This window comes from Ahaetulla prasina, chromosome 4, assembly GCF_028640845.1.
Source record: "Ahaetulla prasina isolate Xishuangbanna chromosome 4, ASM2864084v1, whole genome shotgun sequence".
NCBI classification, from domain to species: Eukaryota; Metazoa; Chordata; class Lepidosauria; order Squamata; family Colubridae; genus Ahaetulla; species Ahaetulla prasina.
The window spans coordinates 20,338,073-20,360,162 of record NC_080542.1 but is presented as its reverse complement, the minus strand read 5'-3'; the positions used below and the strand labels follow the sequence as shown (position 1 = coordinate 20,360,162).

General features: G+C 39.5%; 2 protein-coding genes across 5 annotated transcripts in view; one reads left to right on the top strand and one right to left on the bottom strand.

Annotated features, from left to right (window-relative positions):
* SEPTIN1 (septin 1) overlaps window positions 1–6,780 on the bottom strand; it is a 52,513-nt gene extending 45,733 nt beyond the window's left edge. The window contains exon 1 of one of the 4 annotated variants that reach the window (XM_058179460.1): window positions 6,689–6,780. In XM_058179460.1, the coding sequence (XP_058035443.1) occupies window positions 6,689–6,760 (72 nt within the window). In that variant the 5' untranslated portion in view covers window positions 6,761–6,780. The remainder of the gene's footprint in view (window positions 1–6,688) is intronic. The other 3 variants (XM_058179462.1, XM_058179459.1, XM_058179461.1) reach the window with 3 other exon arrangements.
* The window catches only part of ITGAL (integrin subunit alpha L), an 81,226-nt gene that overhangs the window by 33,294 nt on the left and 25,842 nt on the right, over window positions 1–22,090 (top strand). Inside the window, exons 3-14 of the mRNA XM_058179433.1 lie at window positions 4,236–4,330; window positions 5,435–5,499; window positions 8,537–8,651; window positions 8,974–9,104; window positions 9,838–9,983; window positions 11,378–11,522; window positions 12,813–12,963; window positions 18,001–18,068; window positions 18,599–18,731; window positions 20,023–20,171; window positions 21,016–21,153; window positions 21,663–21,866. Of these exons, the coding sequence (XP_058035416.1) occupies window positions 4,236–4,330; window positions 5,435–5,499; window positions 8,537–8,651; window positions 8,974–9,104; window positions 9,838–9,983; window positions 11,378–11,522; window positions 12,813–12,963; window positions 18,001–18,068; window positions 18,599–18,731; window positions 20,023–20,171; window positions 21,016–21,153; window positions 21,663–21,866 (1,540 nt within the window). The remainder of the gene's footprint in view (window positions 1–4,235; window positions 4,331–5,434; window positions 5,500–8,536; window positions 8,652–8,973; window positions 9,105–9,837; window positions 9,984–11,377; window positions 11,523–12,812; window positions 12,964–18,000; window positions 18,069–18,598; window positions 18,732–20,022; window positions 20,172–21,015; window positions 21,154–21,662; window positions 21,867–22,090) is intronic.

Sequence of the window (22,090 nt, the reverse complement as noted above, 5' to 3'; positions counted from 1 at the left end):
CTTAAAGAAGTATTGACTGCATTTCCAAACTTCCGGGATCAAGTCTTAGGGGTCAGCCCATTAGGTAAACCAAACCATGAAGGCAAAAACTATATACAATAGTTTTTAACTATTTAACAATCTTAAATAGTTCAATCACAACAATACAAGAGCAAACAATAGATTTAAACTTAATGTTAACCGCTTCAATCTTGATTACAGAAAATATGACTTCTGTAAAAGAGTTGTTAATGCTTGGAACACATTACCTGACTCTGTGGTCTCTTCTCAAAATCCCAAAAATTTTAACCAAAAACTATCTACTATTGACCCCATTCCTAAGAGGTCTGTAAGGGGTGTGCATAAGAGCACCAGCGTGCCTACCATTCCCTGTCCTATTGTTCCCCTTCATTATATCCAATTAATACAGTTATTACATACTTATGCTCATATATATGCTTATATGTTATATAGTTATTTCATGTTAATGCTTACATACACTGTTATGACAAAAATAAATAAATAAAAATAAATAAATAAAATAAAATAAAAATAAAAAGATGGCTATTTAAAAGAGAGAGAGACAGAGAGAGAGAACCTTGCAAGTCTGATTGTGCCACATCTTTCCCCCCGCCTTATACAGTTAGTCCTCGAATTACGGCCAGAATTGAGCCCAAACTTTCTGCCGCTGCAGTTCTTAAATTATAATTAAGTTCTTAAATTATAATTATAATGAAATTATGTTCAGTGAATCTGGCTTCCCTGTTAACTTTCCCTGTCGGAAAGACACAAAAGGTGACCAAGTGACCTTGGGATACTGCAACCGTCATAAATATGAGTCAGTTGCCAAGCTTCTGAATTTTGTTTATATGACCATGGGATGCTGCAATGGTCGCAAGTGTGAAAAACGGTCACAAGTCATTCGTTGTTACTTTGATCATCAAATGAACTGTTATAAGGGCTACCTGTACTAAGGTACTAAGTACCTAAATGCTTACTGCACCAAGGGGCACAGACGGGAAGACCCATTTCCACCTAAGTGTCTTTCCTTTGAGAAGAGACCCTGGCGGAGCCATTCTCCAGCTGCTCTCTGAGGGAAAATGAGTCTTCTTCTCATCTCCTGCCACTCATGAGAAGTGGGAAAGCCATTTTTAACATAGTGGGAGGATCCTGACTCCCTCACTGTCTAAAGATAAGCAACCTTAAAAATCATCGGTCAAGAATCAGGAAGAAGAGGCCCACAGTAACTCGGGGGGGGGGATGGGGAGGAACTGTCCCCCTCTCTAATATTAGCCTGGAACTATTTGCTGCAGACTAAAATAGAAAAATTCCACATTTGATGTGGAACAAGAAAATGGGGAAGACAGCCATGGCTTTGGGCTGAGATTGGCTTAAAGTTGACATCAGATGGTTATGTCTTGGTCACATGAAGGAGTCCATTTGTTGAAAAGATATTTCTATGCAGGAAATCAGACCTGAGGTTTAGGACATTTTAACAGAATAACAGAGTTGGAAGGGACCTTTGAGGTCTTCTAGTCCAACCCTCTGCTTGAGCAGGAGACCCTATATCTGTGATAGTGAACCTACGACACACTTGCCAGAAGTGGCACGCAGAGCCATCTCTCCAGGGATGCGAGCTGTCTCCTGTTGCTCTTCTGAGTTTCAGCATGCCAGCCAGATGGTTTTCACGTGTGTGGGAGCGCTGGAAACCGGAAAAACAGCCACCCAGTGCGCATGCGCACGCCAGGAAGATGATCTTTCGGTTTCTGGTGTGCACATGCACACCGGCCACCTGGTATTCCAGTTTCTGGCGTGCATGCGTGCACGAAGACCACCTGGCCAGTGTGCATGCGGGTGCTAGAAATCAGAAGATCATCTTCCCGGCGCATGCATGCACACTGGGCAGCTGCTGATGCCGGAACACGGAAGAGCAACGTGCTACGTCTTGTGTGATCGGAGAGATGGCTCTCCGTGTGCTCCCATTTCGGCACTCGGTGCCAAAAAGTTTCGCCAACGCTGCCCTATATCATTCTGACAAGTAGCTGTCCAATCTCTTCTTAAAAACCTCCAGTGATGGAGCACCCACAGCTTCTGGAGGCAAGCTGTTCCACTGATTAATTGTTCAATTAATTGATTTTGTTGATTGATATTGTTACAGGGTCTTTGTCCACTCCAAACTCAAGGTTGCTCCTTGGTGTTATCAGGCCATCATCTGTGTACAGCAACTGAGTTGATTTTTCTGCTGACTCATTTGCTGTATCCAGAAACATAAACAGTTCTGTTTGCAGTGATGAAGTTGAATGAACACAGATCCGACAGGACCTGTGTTTAACACACAAAATCATCTATTGTAATATCCTTCCTGTAAAAGACTACTTCAGCTTCAATCGCAACAATACAAGAGCAAACAATAGATTTAAACTTAATGTCAACCGCTTCAAACTTGATTGCAGACAATATGACTTTTGTAACAGAGTTGTAAACGCTTGGAACTCACTACCTGACTCTATAGTCTCTACTCAAAACCCCAAAATCTTCAACCAAAAACTGTCTACTATTGACCTCACCCCATTCCTAAGAGGACTATAAGGGGCGTGCATAAGAACACAAAAGTGCCTACCGTTCCTGTCCTATTGTTCTCTTCATTATTGTTCTCTATAACTGTCTGGTTCGGTTCTGCAACCCAACAAGAAAAACACAGACTTCAGAGGATAATTAGAACTGCAGAAAAAATAATTGCTACCAACTTGCCTTCCATTGAGGACCTGTATACTGCACGAATCAAGAAGAGGGCCGTGAAAATATTTGCAGATCCCTCGCATCCTGGACATAAACTGTTTCAACTCCTACCCTCAAAACGACGCTATAGAGCACTGCACACCAGAACAACTAGACACAAGAACAGTTTTTTCCCGAAGGCCATCACTCTGCTAAACAAATAATTCCCTCAACACTGTCAGACTATTTACTGAATCTGCACTACTATTAATCGTTTCATAGCTCCCATCACCAATCTCCTTCCACTTATGACTGTATGACTATAACTTGTTGCTGGCAATCCTTATGATTTATATTGATATATTGATCATCAATTGTGTTGTAAATGTTGTACCTTGATGAACGTATCTTTTCTTTTATGTACACTGAGAGCATATGCACCAAGACAAATTCCTTGTGTGTCCAATCACACTTGGCCAATAAAAATTCTATTCTATTCTATTCTATTCTATTATAGTATTATATACATACTTTTACTTATACTTTTACTTATATATACTTTTTCTCTCATGATTAATTATTGTTTATGTTGATGTTTGTATATACTGTTGTGACCAAAAAAAAAAAGTTGTATTACATGTTTGGAAGGAAATGCGATTGCTGGGTACAACATTGAGGCCAAGCTAAACTGTATTGCTCCATTCATTGCTTTCAGTGAGAATTTTAATAGGGGAATGACAGCCTGACAATTTCATCCTATTGCAAATATTCAGGTATTTCTTTACAAATAACCAGGTAAATGCACACAATCTGTCATGAAAACATGGAAATAGGCAGAGTGAAGTTAGCTATTTATTTACTTCTTTGCATGGAGCAGGACAAATGAGAATGTTCTTCCAGGATCTGCAGAAACTTATTTATTTATATATCAAATTAGAATTTACTTTTTTTTTTTATCATTTGGTAAAACAGCAGGAATTGGCTCATAGTCAATCATTCCCTGCCTGTTCTCTCTCCTCCAAGAAATACAGGACCAAGTTGGTTTTCCAACACTTTTTTTAAAATTCTACTTTCATTATATTAAAAAAAAGTTAAAATACAAAACACCACATTTTTTAAAGAAACAAATGAGAAAAAACAAAACAAAACAAACATTAAAAAGGAAAAGGTGTATTAAAAAAAAGACTAACACACATATATACTGGTACACATGGTTCCCCTTAATTGAATGCTAATTAATATATTGCAATATTAGTTCCATACCCCTTGCAAAAGAGGCCCAAATAATTTTAAAGTGCTAAACTGCTAATTCTAAAGTATTAGCAGCAGATTGTCATCTATATTCTATATTAATAATAGTTAACAGGAAGAACAATAATAATGAAAAAAACACAAGTTTAAAATTCCAAAATTGGTTTTCCAACCGTTTTGAGGGAGGGGGGAACAATAGCATGCAGCATTGTTGTTGGAGGTATTAGGAAAAACATTAATTTGTTATTATTAAAATTATCCCACCTCCTCTATTTATTCTCTTCCAGGGTCATTGTAGGAGCCCCCGGAGAGCAGAATTCTACAGGCAAAGTGTACCAATGTAATTTGAAGAGCCAAGAATGTGAGGACATTCCACTTGAGGGTAAAATGAAGAATTTTAAATTATTTGTGGCTGTGAGTAAAAGGCCCACTGAAGGATACAATGGTGGAGAAAGGGCACGATTTTCTAAAAAGTAATGGTGGCACAGTGCAGTACTACAGGCTGACTCTGCCTTCAGCCAGGAGTTCGATCCTGACTGGCTCAGAGTTGACTCAGCCTTCCATCCTTCCGAGGTAGGTAAAATGAGGACCCAGATTGTTGAGGGGCAATACGCTGACTCTGCAAACCACTTAGAGAGAGCTGTAAAAGCATTGTGAAGCAGTATTTAGCAATCACAATAGCATATACCACTTCATAGTGCTTTATAGCCCTCTCTAAGAGGTGTACAGAGTCAGCTTATTGACCCCAACAATCTGGGTCCTCATTTTACCGACTTCAGAAGAATGGAAGGCTGAGTCAACCCTGAGTCAATTTGAACTGCCAAATTGCAGGCAGAAGAAGTAGCCTGCAGTACTGCATTCTAACCACTATGCCACCATGGTTTCTAAAAGTCCTATAAGTCTACATAAGTCTAAGTGTTATTGGTAGTGCTAAAAGCTGCAATCATGATTTGTAGGGTGCCTATCTGTATATGTGAGCAGGGGAAGAGAAGGAGGTGGTCAGAGGCTGGGTGAAATATTCTGAAACAGACCTGAAGGATTAATATTTATGGATACAGATAGTCCTCGATTTACAACCATTTGTTTAGTGAGTGTTTGAAGTTACGACAGCACTGAAAAAGGTGACTATGACCTTTCCTTACATTTACAATCGTCATGTGATCAAAATTTGGGCGCTTGACAATCAGCATATATTTGTGATGATTGCAATGGGCTGAGGGTATGTGATCGCCATTTGTGACTTGCCAGCTGGCTTCCGACAAGCAAACTCAATGAGGGAAGCCAAATTTGATAACAACCATGTGGGTCACTTAACAACCTAGCAAAAAAAAAGTTAGAAAACCAGCAATAACTAACTTAAACTACCTCACTTAGCAAGTTCTGTTCCCAATTATGGTCATAAGCCGAGGACTACCTGTTATGAGAAAATTTAGGTAATATCTCCTTCAGCATTAACTAATCTCTTTCTCTCGTTCTCTTTTTGCAGAGAACTCTCCGGTACCCCATCTCGGCATGACCCTGGCAACCAATATGCAGGGAAATAAAATGATTGTGAGTTTGGTCTGGAAGGGAGGATAAATTTGGGCATTGGTTTAAACTGCTCTCTGACAGGCAGAGGTAGATTTTTAAAACTGCTTCTCATCCCTGAGATTGGGAAGAAAAGCAGTATTTACGTGAACATGAATTAAAATGCAGGCAACATTATTTGCAGACAAGTATTTACTCAGCGTCCATATATTTTTATCAAACTTGCGCTGGGAATTAATTAACCAATTAATTTGGTTAATTAGTTCATGTGTTATGAAAAACAAATTATTCTGAGTAGTAAAAAATCCCAGATAACAATCTCCCCCAAATCTTCAATTCCAAACCTAACAGGACACCCATAAAGCCTTATTATCTTATGATTATGATTATATCTTATGATTTATTGGTATCTTATGATTTATCACTTGTTGTTTGTCTCTTATGATTAATGATTGAAACTATGATTTATGATTTATGACCTATCACTTTGTTGTTATATGTGTGTACTCTGAGAGCTTATGCAGCGGATCAAATATTCTGTCCTGCCCTGCCCTGTCCTATTATCAGAACACAAAAACTTTGAAACATCCAGATTTCTGAAGTTTACTGTCCTCTCGTTCATAATCTACTTCAAATCTGATGGACAGATATACAAACAGATCAAAGGAATATCCAGAGGATAACCTATTTCAGGATTTGTAGAAAAAAACCAATGATAGGATATCTGCAAACAATAATCTTACAGATACAATCAAGAATATGATCTATCCAATCCAATCCCTTATCCACAATCTAAGTTATGTGACTAGCACATTCATCATTATCAAAAAAGGTAAAACCATCAGTAATTCTTTTCATGGAACCTGATTCAGAACACAAGAGAGCAACAAGAAATAGCCTTCCAGCACACACACACAAGGAAAATTGTGGCAAACAACAACCCCAAATGGGCTGCAAAACTCACATTGATCAAGTAGCATAGCAACAATCCAATAGTACATAAGAGAGAGAAGCTATGTTAAAAACTCCCTACTGCCAAGCAAAAACACGGCAATTATCCAGAATTCCAAAAACCAGAAATAGACTATCTATATAACATATCCCAAGACAATGGATATCCGTATAACTTCATCAAAAAGTTTTATCTATGCATCAAACAACTATCCAAATTCCTAACCACGAAAGGGATACATTTACCCTATATGAAAAATACCTTTTTGAAGCTTCCACAGTACAATCCTAGCATCATGACAGCCCATAAACCAACAAAATCTATCCAGACCATCTTAAGCGACCCAAAGGCCCTCAGCCACAGAAGATATAAGAGGAGTCATCTATAAGCGGAACAACAGTGTGGGGCACAACAGGCAGAAAATTGAGAAAATGCATGCATGAACATCAACTGACAGTCAGAAGACACATTAAAAACTCCTTAATTTCACAACACACTGACATATTCAATCCCAGTTGCAAATGAGAAATGTAGACATCTTAGACCAGTGATGGCTAACATTTTTGCCATCGCTTGCCAAAAGCAGGGAGAGTGTGCAGGGGTCACCCGCGTGCATGCCCGCACCCATAATTCAGTGATCCCCAGCCCCCCCAAGCATGTGCGTGTGACCCCCGTTACGTCCCCCACATTCCCCCCCCCTTTTGGCATGCGATGGCACAGTGGTCTAAGCCCCCCAGAGGCCAGAAACAACCCGTTTCCCGATTTCTGGTGGTACCAGAAAACCCATTTTTCTCTCTCCCACTGCTCCAGAGGCTTTCTGGGAGGCTGGGGAGGGCGAAAACAACCTCCCGCCCCCAAGAGGCTGGAAACAGCCCGTTTCCTGACTTCTGGTGGGCCCAGAAGGCCCGAAAATCAAGTGGCCAGCGTGCACATGCGCACTGGAGCTGAGCTAGGGCAATGCTCACATGCCCACAGATATAGCTCTGCATGCCACTTGTGGCACGCATGCCATAGGTTTGCTATCACGGTCTTAGACCAAGCCAAATCTCCAAGTATCACAGAACTCTTACAGGTACTTCTTTGGGATTCTTTAACCTTCTTCATTGTCCCAAATGTGCTTTTTCAAGGGGCAATTGGGCTTTCTTTATTTTTCTTTGAAGACATTTAGCTTCTCCAAGAAACTTCTTCAGTTCCGACTCAATTCTGACTCAGAATTGAAGAAGCTTCTTGGAGGAGAAGCAAAATGTCTTCAAGGAAAAGCAAAGAAAGTCCAGATGCCTTTTTTTAATAAGTACCTTTAGGACAATCATGACCGGGATGACTGAGAATCCCCATAGACTTCCTTTTTCATTCCACACCTATTAAGAGAAGCACCAAATGAACAAGAATAATCAAAGGAGAAATGATGCCCACCAAAAAAGAAATCAGGGAAGAAACAACACCCCAATCAAGATACCACATATAAAGAGCCAGCAAACTCTACTCCTCCTTGCATTGGTGATGTTCTTCAGCCTGGTGATGAAAGGTTTGCAGGAAGGAAAGCAAACTTAGAGAAACACCGGGTACTCCCCAAAATCAACATAAACAAACGTAAAATCTGATGGCTGCTCTAATCTCACTAAGCATTGGAATAATCAAAAATGTTTCTAGAATAAAAAATGTTCAGAAGCTTCCAGAAAACCAAGAATGAGAAATCCAAGCATATTTTGGGGTGGGGGGGGATGAGTTCTAGAGAGAAGGGGTCACACCTGAGAAAGTCTGTTCCATCCATTATATCAGCGTTCTGCTCAGGGCCAAAGGTGGAATAACTCATTTAATTTAGCTCAGACCTCTCCAACTTGTCAATTTGTAGGTGAGCTCGGTCTTCGGAATCTCTCCTGGGATTACAGTCCCCCCCAAAATCTCTAAAAGATACCAATTTAAGGACATCTAGAAGAGCACAGGTCACAGGATGATCGGATGATCTTCATGGCTCTTCTGGATCTCTTTTCCGAGAATGCCAACATCCCTTTTGCTTTTTATATGGCCACTAACCTCTGCACTTCTTCATCTCCAGTTTCCTTCATTTCCTCAATAACGATAGGAACAGTAAAACCTTCTCTTCTGCAGGCATGTGGGCCAGGCATCGAACAACACTGTGACAAAAATCTTTACGTAAGTGGAATCTGCTACCTGTTTGACATCAAACTGCAGAACCCCAAGAACATAACAACTGGATATCAGAGTAAGGAGATGCATTATTATTAAAATTTTAATTGTAATGGTTAATATGACAGTGGAAAGGAGTTATTAAACACTTGGGGAATCTTTAATCCAATCCAGTTTAGTTTCTGCAGCTTTACATGTGCACATTCCAGGTCAGGATGGCCTGCTTGATTAATCACCAGATGTTTCTTCCCAATTGTGATCTAAATCTTTAGAAAGATTTAGATGCCCTCATCCGGGGTCTGTTTAATTTTTGGCCAATAGGAATTTCCTCAACAGTCTAGAAATCCCAACTGCCCTTTTTTCACCTGAGATGTTCTTTCTTTTCTTTCATCCCACAGAGTGCCTGAAAGGAAAAGTGGATCTGGTGTTTCTTTTTGATGGGTCAGCAAGCATGAAAACATCTGAATTCATGACTATCAAGCAATTCATGATTGACGTCATGAAAGAATTGTGGAACAGTTCTGTACATGTAAGGGGCTCTTACTGAGTACCATGTACTGGATGGGTTCTGCATAAGAACCTTGAATTTTTAAGAGGCAGAATTAACTTATTTGCCATGGAAAAATGTATTTCCTTCCTTCCTTCCTCCCTCCCTCCCTTCCTTCCTTCCTTCCTTCCTTCCTCTCCTCTCCTCTCCTCTCCTTCCTCCCCTCCTTCTATCCATTCCTCCCTCCCTCCCTTCCTCTCCTCTTCTCCCTCCCTCCCTCCCTCCCTCCCTCCCTCCCTTAGAAGAGTATTTCTTTATTCCAGCCTGAAAATGTTTAGGCTCACTTGGTATATCAGAGGACATAACCATTAAAAACCTTAATTTGCCTCTTCTATAAATTCACACAGTAGGAGGAAAGGAGGGAGTAAAGGAAGGCAGGCACTTGATGTTGGACCTCTCCATTTCTGCTGCAGTGTTGTAATTGTGGATCCACAGGCAGAAAGTGGGTCCATTGACTGATTTCATAAAGGGCAACTTATGAGACATTGTTAAAAAAAATCATTCAAAACAACTCTGCCTTCATTAAGGAAACTGCCATAATTATAATCAGGGCTGGGAAATTCTTTTTAACGTTTTCAAAATTCTGTATTGACTCCAGATTAATGATTTTCAACAGCACGTTTTCATCTGACCAGTGAGAGACGTGCTGTGTTTTGCAAATGACCTTTCCAGCCATGCCATTAACACCAGTCTCTTTCTCTTTCCATCCTTCCAGTTTGCTGCCGTGCAGTTTTCAGAAGATGCCAAACTCGAATTTGATTTTAACAACTATACTAGTGATCCAAATCCTGAAAAGCTCTTGGCCAATGTGGTTCATGCCGAGCAAATAACAAACACCTTCAAAGCTATCAAATTTGTAGCGTGAGTAGTTTCCCTTTCGGTGGCAGGAGGTTGGGGGGGAAGGGCAGTCTGAGAAGAAATCCAGTCAAATTGGAGATTTAAAATGGTGTGTCTTTTCTAAAGATTTAGATCACAATTGGGTAGAAACATCTGGTGATTAATCAAGCAGGCCATCCATACATTGCATTGGAGGAACAGGGGGGCTTTAACTATAGTTTGAAATGATGTTTTGCCTAATTCACTTGGACATATTGCCCCAAAGCTGGTTTACTGTAGTACAATAATGTTTCTAATCTCTGGTTAGATTAGTGGGAAGCTGGGGTGGCATTCCTGGTTCTGATATTCCCACCAGGATGAAATGGGGACATATAACTGAGAAGGAATATGCAGTTTTTCCTATCTTGCAAGTCACTTGTTACTTTTTACTGTCTTAAGAAAATGTTTGGAAAACAAAACCTTCATCCAGCCACGATGAAGTGGAATTACCACAGATGGCTGTGGCTTGCCATGTTATCTGATGCTAAAGCCATTGTTAAATGGTTTAGCCATGATTATTCCCCGGCTTAGTTTACTGTGTTGTACAAACCAGTTCATAAACAATGCTACACTCTGCATCTAGTTTGGTTATGGCGATGGGAGTGAAGAGGGTAGTACAAATTCTGTGCTGTGGTATGGCAAAAGGTAAAGGTAATCCTTGACTTACAACCACAATTGAGCCCAAAATTCCTGTTGCTAAGTAAGAGTGGTAAAGTGAGCTTTGCTCCCATTCTATGATCTTTCTAGACACAATTGGTAAGTGAACCACTGCAGTTGTTAAATTAGTAATGCGGTTGTTACATCAATCTGGCTTCCCATTGACTTTGCTGGCCAGAAGTTCTCAAAAGGTGATCACATGACCCTGGAACACTGCAACTGTCATAAATATGAGCCAGTTGCCATGTGTCCAAATTTTGATAACATGACCATAGGGAAGCTGCAACAGTTGTAAGTGTGAAAAATGATCAAAACTCACTTTTTTCAGTGCCGTTGTAAAATTGAACGGTCACTACACGAATACTTGTAAATCAAGGACTACCTGTATAAGCTTCTAGCTGATACAACTTTCCAAATTAGAAACCTTCCATAAATAGTAGCCTTAACCTCAATTTACCCCAGCAGATAGCCTTGTTGTGTTAGCATAGTTTTAGCCTGACCATGTCTGGAAGGATCAAATTACGACAAGGCCACTAGAGGCCACACGCATGTTTAAAGTTATACATGTGCCTTCAGGTCCCAATAATGAAAGGGTGCTTCACAGTTTCCTCAGTTCAGATCCGTGTTTTCTCAAAACTGTCTGTTGTAAAAAGTGTGAACTACAACACCCGGTTGGCAAGTTCACTGGTTTAAATAATAATTCCTGTGTTTGTTGGTGACAGAAATGAAGTCTTCATTCCCGAACGTGGCACCCGAAAAGAAGCAAACAAAGTGATTGTCATTATCACGGATGGGGACGCCTCAGACAGGGACAGGGGACATATAGAAGCTGTCAAGAAAAAGAACATTTTGCGCCTAATCATTGGGGTAAAGTATCCAGAGGTGTTGTCCATCTGGCTAATGGAGAGACCCACCAAGCAGTATCGAAGTAGTCTGTCTTATAAACATTATATTAATTGCTAATATGTAAACATGAGCTCAAAAGGAGAAAAATGAAGATGTATATTTTAATTAATAAGATCATATTTTTCCCCATTAGTAAAAGTTAATTCTACACCTGTACAGATGGTCCTCGTCTTATGACCATAGTTGGGATCAGAATTCCTATTGCTAAGTCAGGCAAGCTAAGTGAATCGTGCCTGATTTTATGGCCTTTTTTGGCTACTTTTGGTAAACAAATCTGGCTTCCTCCCTTGATTTTGCTAGTTGGAAATCGGCTGGGAAACACATGATCCAGGATACTACAGCTATCGTGAATACGTGCTGCTTGCCAAATGCCCAAATTTTGATCATATGACCCTGGAGATACTGTGAGAGTCATAAATGCAAGGATCAGTTATAAGTCCCTTTTTTTTAAGTGCTGTTGTAACTTTGAATAGTTGCTAAATAAATGGTTGTAAGTCAATGACAGCCCATATCCATCAATTGCTCATGGACAGGTAGTCCTCGACTTATGACCATTCATTTAGTAACTGTTCAATGTAACAACAGCACTGAAAAAAAGGGACTTATAGTGTTATGTATCTTTAAATATTTTGGCGGGAAACAAGCACGTTGCTGATTGGTTGAAGCCGCCAGTTAAACAGTATATAAAGGGTTGTTTTTCCCCAGCTTGGTTGCTGGGTTCGCCATATATTAAAGAGCTGTTGTCACTACCCTGGTCTCCAGCCTCGTTACTTCCCGAACTTAACATATATCCTTTATGTTGCTATGAGAAATTTGTTAAGTGAGTTTTGCCCCATTTTACGACCACTCTTGTTGGCATTGTTAAGTGAATCACTGCAGTAGTTAAGTTAGTAACAGGGTTGTTAAATGAATCTGGCTTCCCCATTGACTTTGCTGGTCAGAAGGTGGCAAAAGGGGATCACATGACCCTGGGACGCTGCAACCATCATAAAGCATCCGAATGTAAATCACATGTCTATAGGGATGCTGTAATAGTCATGTGAAAAATGGTCATAAGTCACTTTTTTTCAGTGTCGTAATTTTGAATGGTCACTATATGAACTGTTGTAAGTCAAGGACGACCTGTACTTCACTCTTTACTGCTTCCCACCCGCTTATTGCTCTTTCCTTTTTCTGCATCTTTCAACGTTTTTAAAGATTGACTATAGAATGCAAAATGTTATCTCAATAATTCCTTCCTTGTCTCTCCAGATTGGTAATCACCTTAATGCACCTGAGTCCCAAAAGAATCTCAAACGGATTGCCTCAGAACCCACAAATCAATTTTTTAAAATTCTTGCCAGCTTTGATCAGCTCAAAGACAGTTTCAATGATCTCCAGTCTAATATCTTTGCCATTGAAGGTAAGTTGGGCTCACCAGGAGTCTCCATGGAGAGACTGAGGGAAAAATGTTGCCTCAGTCTGCTTTTAAAACAGTCTTCTTCTTTTTTTGAATATACATCAATATCAATAAATGAACAGTGAGGCATCTGGTTATCATTCATCTGAATACAAGTAATAGTGATAGTATTAATAATATTTGTTATTTAGATCATACTTATAGTAATTGTAATGTTATTATACATATAATGGATAACTGCAATGTTCTCTACATGGGGTTCTCCTTGAAGAGCACCAGGAGGCTCCAACTGGTACAGAATGCGGCCGCGCGGGGGATTGAGGGAGCTTCCCGTAGCTCCCATGTAACACCTCTCCTGCGCAGGCTGCACTGGTTGCCGGTGGTCTTCCGGGTGCGATTCAAGGTTCTGGTGATCACCTTTAAAGCGCTCCATGGCATGGGACTGGGATATTTACGGGACCGCCTACTGCCATCGATAACCTCCCATCGACCTGTGCGCTCCCACAGAGAGGGCCTCCTCAGGGTGCCGTCGGCCAGACAATGTCAGCTGGCGACCCCCAGGGGGAGAGCGTTCTCTGTAGGAGCTCCGGCTCTGTGGAATGAACTTCCCGTTGGGCTACAACTTCTCCCTGATCTTCGGACCTTTAAGCGCAAGCTCAAAACCTTCTTTTTTCATCAAGCTGGGCTGGCCTGATACAATTTTAAATTGAATGTTTTAATGGGATTTTAAGGGGATTAATTTTATTTATGACTTTTATTCAAAATTTTTAAATTTTTCAGCATAATTGAATTAGATTTTTAATGGTTATTGTATTTTAAACTGTCGATATTAATGTTTTATTTCTGCTGTACACCGCCCTGAGTCTTCGGAGAAGGGTGGTATAAAAATATAAATAATAAATAAATAAATAAATAAATAAATAAATAAATATTTATGTTAAAATATAGGCCTTCATTATTTAGTTATTCAATATTTTAGTCCCCATTCTAATGACAATAACAATATCTTTAAAATATATATAGTATCACAATCTTTCAACATCTAAACTTTATATCTAGCTATTTCTTTTAACATGTTATATAAAATATGCATAATAATATTCCCCCATTTCTTGTTTCTGCCTCTATTCTAGCTGCTAATAAAGCCAATCTTGTGTTACAAAACATTTCCTCTATCCATCATCTGTTGTCCATTTTAATATTTCAATTCTTATTCATTTTTTGACCTGCCTCCCAAATTCCTCCCTTGGGTCTTCATTTCTATCTACATCTTTCCTGTTTAACTTAAGTATTTATTCCATCTCTACTATCTTTTGCTGCCAAGTCTCCAGAGTATCTGCCCAAATCTCTATTTTCTTTTCAAAAATATCTTTTTGCATATCCAGTAACATTTTTTTGGTCTTTTAGCATGTATTTTCCCTGACTTGCTTCGTAAGTTTTTATTACATTCTCCTTATCTTCTTGTTTTGTTTGTTTATTTGTCTGTTCTATCTTTTCCCCTGATCCCTCTATTATCACCTCTATTTCTTGGGTTTTGTGATCATTATTCATTATCCCTTGTGGAGCACTTTCTAGCTTCTCATTTATGTTATTCATTAAATCCATTATCTCCCTGTGATTCCTTGTCATAATATCATAAATGCTTTGAAACATTGACACCATTTCTTTTTACAGCCCATTTATCTCCTTGTGCTGAAGCATCTTATCTTCTTTTGATAAGTCCAAATATAGCTCAAAACTCTGTCAATGGTCTATCATTGCCCCAGAGTCTCAATTGTCTTTGCCCTCAGAAAATAGGGCTTCCGGTTGGCAACGCAGGCTTCGTGGACGTTCCTTTGGGATCGTCTGCCCTGGGTTTCGTCAAACCGTCCCTGACAGCGTAAATGGGCTGTCAAACGGTTTGGAATTCTCTCCCCCGGGTGAAGGGGGAGGGAAGAGTGGTCAGGTTTTGGATAGAGCTCCCCGGGAGCCCCTGGAATTTAACCAGGGGATCGAAGGGTGAGAGCTCCCCTTTAGCCTGACGAAGCTCCGTGCCCAGGGTGCTTCTGTTTATACAGAACGAGAAGCCGCGACCATCTCTGTGCCAAGATTTATTTCTAAAGAGAATTCAACACAGACAGAACAAAGTAGGAGGACTAGCAAGAATTTGCAAGTAATAAATCTTAAATTCAGCTCTTAAATAGCTTTCCTTTGAACTAACTTTCAACTTGAGTGGATTTAAAATGGCGTTTGCAATATACGAAGGAAAGTGAAACTATAAAAGGACAAAAGAAGAAGAACATAACAAGCTACTTTTTTAAATGGAATGAACAAGAATTGTTAATGATTTTTTTCTCTTTTTACCTTTTTCTTTATCACAATGTTTAAGAAGAAAAGTTTATTGAATTTTTTTTTTCTCTTTTTGGTAGATTTTACAGTTTATGAATTGCTCTTAAGCAAACAGAACTAACTATTAAAATCTTGCAAACTTCTTCATTTCAAATATGGATATTTTTTTTATAGGAACTTTTGGAGGCTTATCTTTTCTTAATAAGTTTTTAAACAAGAGATTTTTACACCAATATATTAAAGATTGGAAATCCTTTATTGTTAGATGTTAAGCTGATTGGTGAGCAGATGGTGGAAAATGTGTAAGAAAATGTGTAAGGAAATGTGTAAGATAGAAGACAAGGGGAAGGAGAATGCTTAAGATGTGATTTTGATGGTATTTTTTTAAAAATATATATATATAGGGTTTAATTTTTACAACTGACTTATTTTGGGTATAAGGTGTTACTATTTGATATATGTGAGGTATAAAGGAATGGGAAGATGGAATATTGTTTAACTTTTGGAGGACAGATAGAAAAATTTATGGATGTAATGTTGGTATTTGGTTAAATAGAATTTAATTGTTATAATTGATATATTTTGGATATAAGTTATAATTTTAATAATGTTATTTGACAGATGTAAGGTAAATTGAAGAAATATTAATATTAGCAATGTTATTTGATTTATGTAAGTGATATTAAAGATATGAGAAGATAGAATATTGCTTATTTTTGGAGATTGGATAAAAATTTAAGAATTTAAGCTGGAAATATGAATTATATTTGGGACACTGTTTAAGGAAGAAAGGTATATTATAGAAGAATTTTTGATGAATACTGGAAGATGGAATATCATTTTGGTCTTGATCGATGAAGATTGGATATTAAAAACTATAAGATTCTGAAGACTTCAGGAGTGGAATGGATTGATATATATTTGGTGTTAATTGATGAAGATTGGATATTAAAAACTATGTATTTTATTGATGAACTGGAAATACTAATTTAATTGGAAGATTCTGAAGATTTTAGGAGTGGAATGGACTGATATATAATGGACTGGAAGAAGAATGTACTTTTTTGTTTCTGGAAGGGGAGTTAAGGTCTTAGAGAGAGGAGTGACTATGGATTTGACCTATGTTGTATTTTAATTTATGATTGTTAATTTTATACCCTGTACTTTGTTCTGGGAAGTTGAGGGGGGAGGGAGGGGAAGGGGGGAGAGGGAGGGAGATGAAGGATCAATGTAAAGGAATGATTGAAAATATGTAATTAAGAAATAGAAATAATTTGAAATGAAAGCGGGGCTGCTCAGCTGCCATTTCAGAAAGGAATGGAAAGGGAGAGGAGTGAGTGAAGGAAGAAAGTAGGTAGGAAAGAGAGAGGTAGAAAAGGGGGAAAGGAGAGGAAGAAGAAAGGGGAAAGAGAGAGGGTTAGAAAGGGTGGAAGAGAAGAGTAGGGAAGGAGGAGAGGATGTAGAAAAGCGAAGGAGAGGAAGGATGAAGAAAGTAGAAGAAAGTAGAGAAGGGAGGAGGAAAGGTTTGTTAAGGAAGGAAGTGGTAGCTGGGCAGGTCCGAATAAGTAACAAATGAAAGTTAATGACTAATGTTGAATAAGAGTCTGTATATTGAATAGGTTGTTGGAAAATGAAAATAAAACTTTTTACCAAAAAAAAAAAAGAAAAATCGACCTGTAAACCATTTACTCAGTCCTGATGTTGCTCCTCAGGAAATACAGTAATATAGTTCTTTATAGCTCTTTTTAGGTAGTCCAGGAAAGTTTCCAAATGTCTCCTTAAGTCCACTCTATGAGTTCAGTCATAACTCCTGATACGTTACTTTAATTAGATGTCTTCTGTGTTTTCACCATTAGAACTCCAGTAGTCATAGAGTAGATAAGTATGGAGCAATAGATAGCACAGCAGTCCTCCAGGTGTTATTTCTACTTTCTTCTCTGTCTTATCAGTCTTTTCCCAGGGTTATAGGAATATAATGTCTATTCCATTCACCAGTAGGTGGCGCCTTTAGCTTCACTGCAATGTTGCACAAATTCTAACAGGTTCTATTTGTGTTTATTCAAACAAATAGTCAAAATTCTGACAAGTAATTCCAGCATTTTAAAATGCCTTATTGCCAATAAAAATTAGAGATCCAATCTTTCTATGTTTTTAAAGGTTTTACACTCTCTTCTTAATATCCTTTTCTTTTCTTTCAGGTCTATAATTTTTCTCTCTGTAATTGTTCGCGGCTTAAACAAACTCTTCAAAGAATCTCTTTTCTAGAGTTTATTTTATTTAGTGTGGGTTTCAGTTCCAGTCACTGTTCATCCACACTGCTCCAGCACATTCTTTGTTTGTTCGGCTGCCCCAGCTTCATGGCAGCCATAATGGCTGCCTCTCCTCTTCAAATGAGAGGGAATTAGCCCTGAATCAAGCAGGAGAGCCGCCACTCTCTGCGACCTGCAGAGCACCCCTCCATTCTTCATCACCCCTACAGGGTGAATTTAGCCTCTTATGGGGCCCTCTAACAAAGGGATTCTGTGCAAGTTCATGGAGCCCCGCTCTTTGAGTCCGATAGTGCTGCAATGTCAACCAGAAGTCTTAAAACATATACATATAATTCCCACTAGCTGATCACTGATGAATGTATTACACAATATTACTTTCTCACCCCTTGTGAAAGTGGCCCAATTTTTTTTAAAAAAATGTCCCCATCTTTCTTCATGACAGGCACCAGTGACAGCAGATCCTTCCACCTGGAATTGTCATCCAGTGGATTCAGTGCAGATATATCCCAGGTGAGGCTGAAGGATTGAAGCCCCCCCCCCAATGTACAGGTAGTCCTTGTCTTATGACCTCAATTGGGACCAGAATTTTCATTGCTAAATAACATGGTTGTTAAATTAGTTTTGCCTGATTTTTTGACCTTTTCTGCCACAGTGGTTAAGCAAATCACCACAGTTGTTAAGTGAATCACACAGCTGATTGGCAAATTCAACTTCTCCTATTGACTTTGACTGGGAAGATCAAAAATGGCAATCATGTGACCCAGGATGCTACAACTGTCATAAATACATGCCAGTTGCCAAGTGCCTGACTTTTGATCACATGACCATATCTTGATGGCTAGGGAATTCTGGGATTTGAAGATCACATATCTTAAAATTGCTAAGGCTGAGAAACACAGGTATGGATTCATCATCCCTAGAACACTTGTTTTTAAAAGCAAAATCAGGGCTGAGAACACTTCCGGATGAGCACATTATAACATTGCCATTTCTGCTTCCTTGTGATCTGCCTTTGTAAAGCAAGATCTTTTGGTCTGCAGGGTCGTGTGATTCTTGGTGCTGTGGGTGCTGACAACTGGGCTGGGGGCATTTTGGAGCAGCAGCAGGATTTTGCCGGTGAAAGATTCATTACAACTCCCTCAGTCCGGAAAGAGATGGAAGGGGCATATTTGGGTGAGTAGAGAATGCCATCATCCCAATATAATATGGACTACTCTTCCACATCCATCGTCATATTTTGGCTGAGGATCGTGACCATTCTGGATGCCAGTTTACCGAAGGTGGATCTAGATCTGTACAAACTGAAGTTAGTTTTTTGTTGTTTTGCTTATCCTACAAAACTGGGCGGTATATAACCATCTTTCCTATGAAACATAGGGTTATGACTCAAACCTGTCTTTCAATCTCGTGGTTACTTCTAGTTGTTACAGATACATTTAAAATCATTCACAAATATGAATACAGGTAACCCTCGATTTACAACCACAACTGAGCCCAAAATTTCTCTTGCTAAGTGAGACAGTTGTAAAGTGAGTTTTGCCCCATTTTATGACCTTTCTTGCCATACTTGTTAAGGGGACCATTGCAGTTGTTAAGTTAGTAACACGGTTGTTGAGTGAATTTGGCTTCCCCATTAACTTTTCTTGTCAGAAGGTCACAAAAGGTGATCACATGACCCCAAGGTACTGCAACCATCATAAATATGATTTGCCAAGTGTCTGAATTTTGATCATGTGATCATGGGCACACTACACCAGTCGTAAGTGTGAAAAACAGTCATAAGTTACTTTCTCAGTGTGGTTGTAACGTCAAACAGTCACTAAACAAATGGTTATAATTCGAGGACTATGTATAATAATATTCAATAAGTATTTGGGTATAAAGTGACTACAGTAACCCCTATGAAGAGTTTTTTTCTATGAAATCTTTGCCTATTGCCTTGAAAGTTGCACACTCACTAGTTTATATAGGTCTCTAAATATCAATTGTTTAAAAAAGGCAATTTAACATTATGTGTGAACTCAGGGATTATGGTTTATAAATCATAGCCTGCTGGTTAACATGCTATATGAGCCTAGTTGTTCTGATAAGTAAGTAAATACGTAAGTAAGCTTTTCCAAGCAAGTACACCAAACCTAATGTAATGTGTAAGTCTAGCTACTGTGTCTTATTTAAGAAGCCGTAGTGAAAACAAGATTTGGTGTAAAACAGTGTATAAATGTAGGCAGAGTGTCTAATCCTCCCTATTATAGAATTGAAGAAGAAGCTGCTTTGTTAAGGCCCTCAGTTTAACTCAGTGTTTCTCAACCTTGGCAGCTGGAAAATCTGTGGATTACAACTCCCAGAATTTCCCAGCATGAATTTAAGGAGTTGATGTCCACATATCTTAAAGCTTCCAAGATTGACAAACATTGGTCTAACCCTTCTGTGGGATGTCCATCCATCATGTTTTTAACCTTCACAGGGTACACACTCAGTTTCCTCCAGCATCATCAGAAAGCATTCTACGCCGTTGGTGCCCCTCGATACCAACATATGGGAAGGGTCCTCATATTTGAGGTCGATGCCAAAACTCAGAACTGGACTTTAAAGCAAGAAATTAAAGGGCAACAGGTAAAGGAGAAAAAAAATCATAGAATCATAGGGTTGAAAGGAGCTTCGAATATCTTTTAGTCATAAGGAACTTTCTAGATGTTTTGGTCCAATGCTGCCTAGCATCATTATTAGAACTAGGCCAATGTTTCCCAAATTGAGGGTTAACTCCCAGAATTCTCTGCAGTGGCCAGGCTGGCTATGGAATTCTAGGAGTTGAAGTCTAAATACCTGGAAATTGCCAAGGTTGAGAAACCCTGATAGCAAAAGGATGATCATGGTGCCCCAAGAAAACCTAATCAAGATTCTCTTTCCCTAGTAGATAGCAGTGGCTGACTTTTGTGAGCTGTAGCACACGTCATCAGGTGAATAGAATGGTTAAACATAGGGCAGAGAGAGAGAGAGTGTGAGTGAGTAGGGGAGTAGGGTAGGGTAGAGTAAGGTAAGATAGGGTAGGGTAAGGTAGGGTAGGGTAAGATATGGTAGGGAAAGGCAAGGTAGGGTAGGGTAAGGTAAGGTAGGGTAGAGTAACGTAGGGTAGGGTAACGTAAGGTAGGGTAGGTTAGGGTAGGATAGGACAGGACAGGACAGGACAGAATAAGATTAAGTAACTTTATTGACACATTTTTTACTGTGAGCACACTGGCCCACATTAAAAATGAAATTGTGTTGCCTGCTCTCAAGAGAGAGTGTATATCTACCCAAACTTAATGCACATATACAGATGCTGTATATATATACATAAGTATGTGTACATGATCATTTCAAAGTACAGTACAAAGACCAACTGTTATTATCTATGATTAGGGATCCTGTGTTGATACTCTGCTTTTTCACTCTACGCATTTTGATGCCCCTTTTGCAGACTGGATCCTATTTTGGAGGGGTGCTTTGTGCCGTGGACGTCGATGGTGACCAAGAAACAGACCTGCTGCTTATCGGGGCCCAGCAATATTTCACCGAAACGAGAGGAGGCCGGGTTTATGCATATGGCTGGGAAGAGGTGAGCCAGAAAATGGGCAGGGCAGTACAGGTAGTCCTCAAATTACAACAGTTCATTTAGTGACTGTTCAAAAGTTACAATGGCACTGAAAAATGTGACTTAGGGCTGTTTTTCAGTTATGAACTTTCCAGTATTCCCATGATCATGTGATCAAAATTCAGATGCTTGGCACCTGGTTCATATTTAGGATGATTGCTATGTCCCAAGATCAGGTGATCCCCTTTTTGCAACCTTCTGATAAGCAAAGTTAATGGGGAAGCCAGATTCACTTGACAGCCGGGTTACTCACTTATCAACTGCAGCTATTCGCTTAACAATTGAAGCAAGAAAGGTCGTAAAATGAGGCAAAATTCACTTAACAGATATCTTGCTTCGCAACAGAATTTTTGGGCTCAATTATGGTCGTACGTGGAGGACTACCTGTACATATCCAGCATATCTGGGAGATGCCCACATTGTATCCTAGATATGGAGAGTGGATGCTGTCTCAAAGATATCTTTCCTTCCAGGATAATCTCATCCTCCTCGGAGAATTTAATGGGGATTTAGGATACCCCTTGGGCAGATTTGGGGCAGCCATCACAGATCTGGCAGACATCAATGGGGATGGACAGACGGATGTGGCTATAGGAGCTCCCTTAGAGGATGGAGAGAGGGGAGCTGTCTACATCTACAACAGCCACGAGAAGATTCTGCCTATGGAGTATAGCCAGGTACAACTACAGCAATGACGTTGCATTCTAGGTTCGCCTGCGAGATTTGCTCACATGCCACATCCAGCTGTTCCATGCTGATCTCCAAAGCTAAGTAGGTCAGATCAGAGTAATACATGGATTAGAAACCACTACTAAATGTTAGCCTGACTAGGTGGCTAAGACACTGAGCTCGTCAATCAGAAAGGTCGGCAGTTCGGTGGTTCGAATCCCTAGTACAGGTC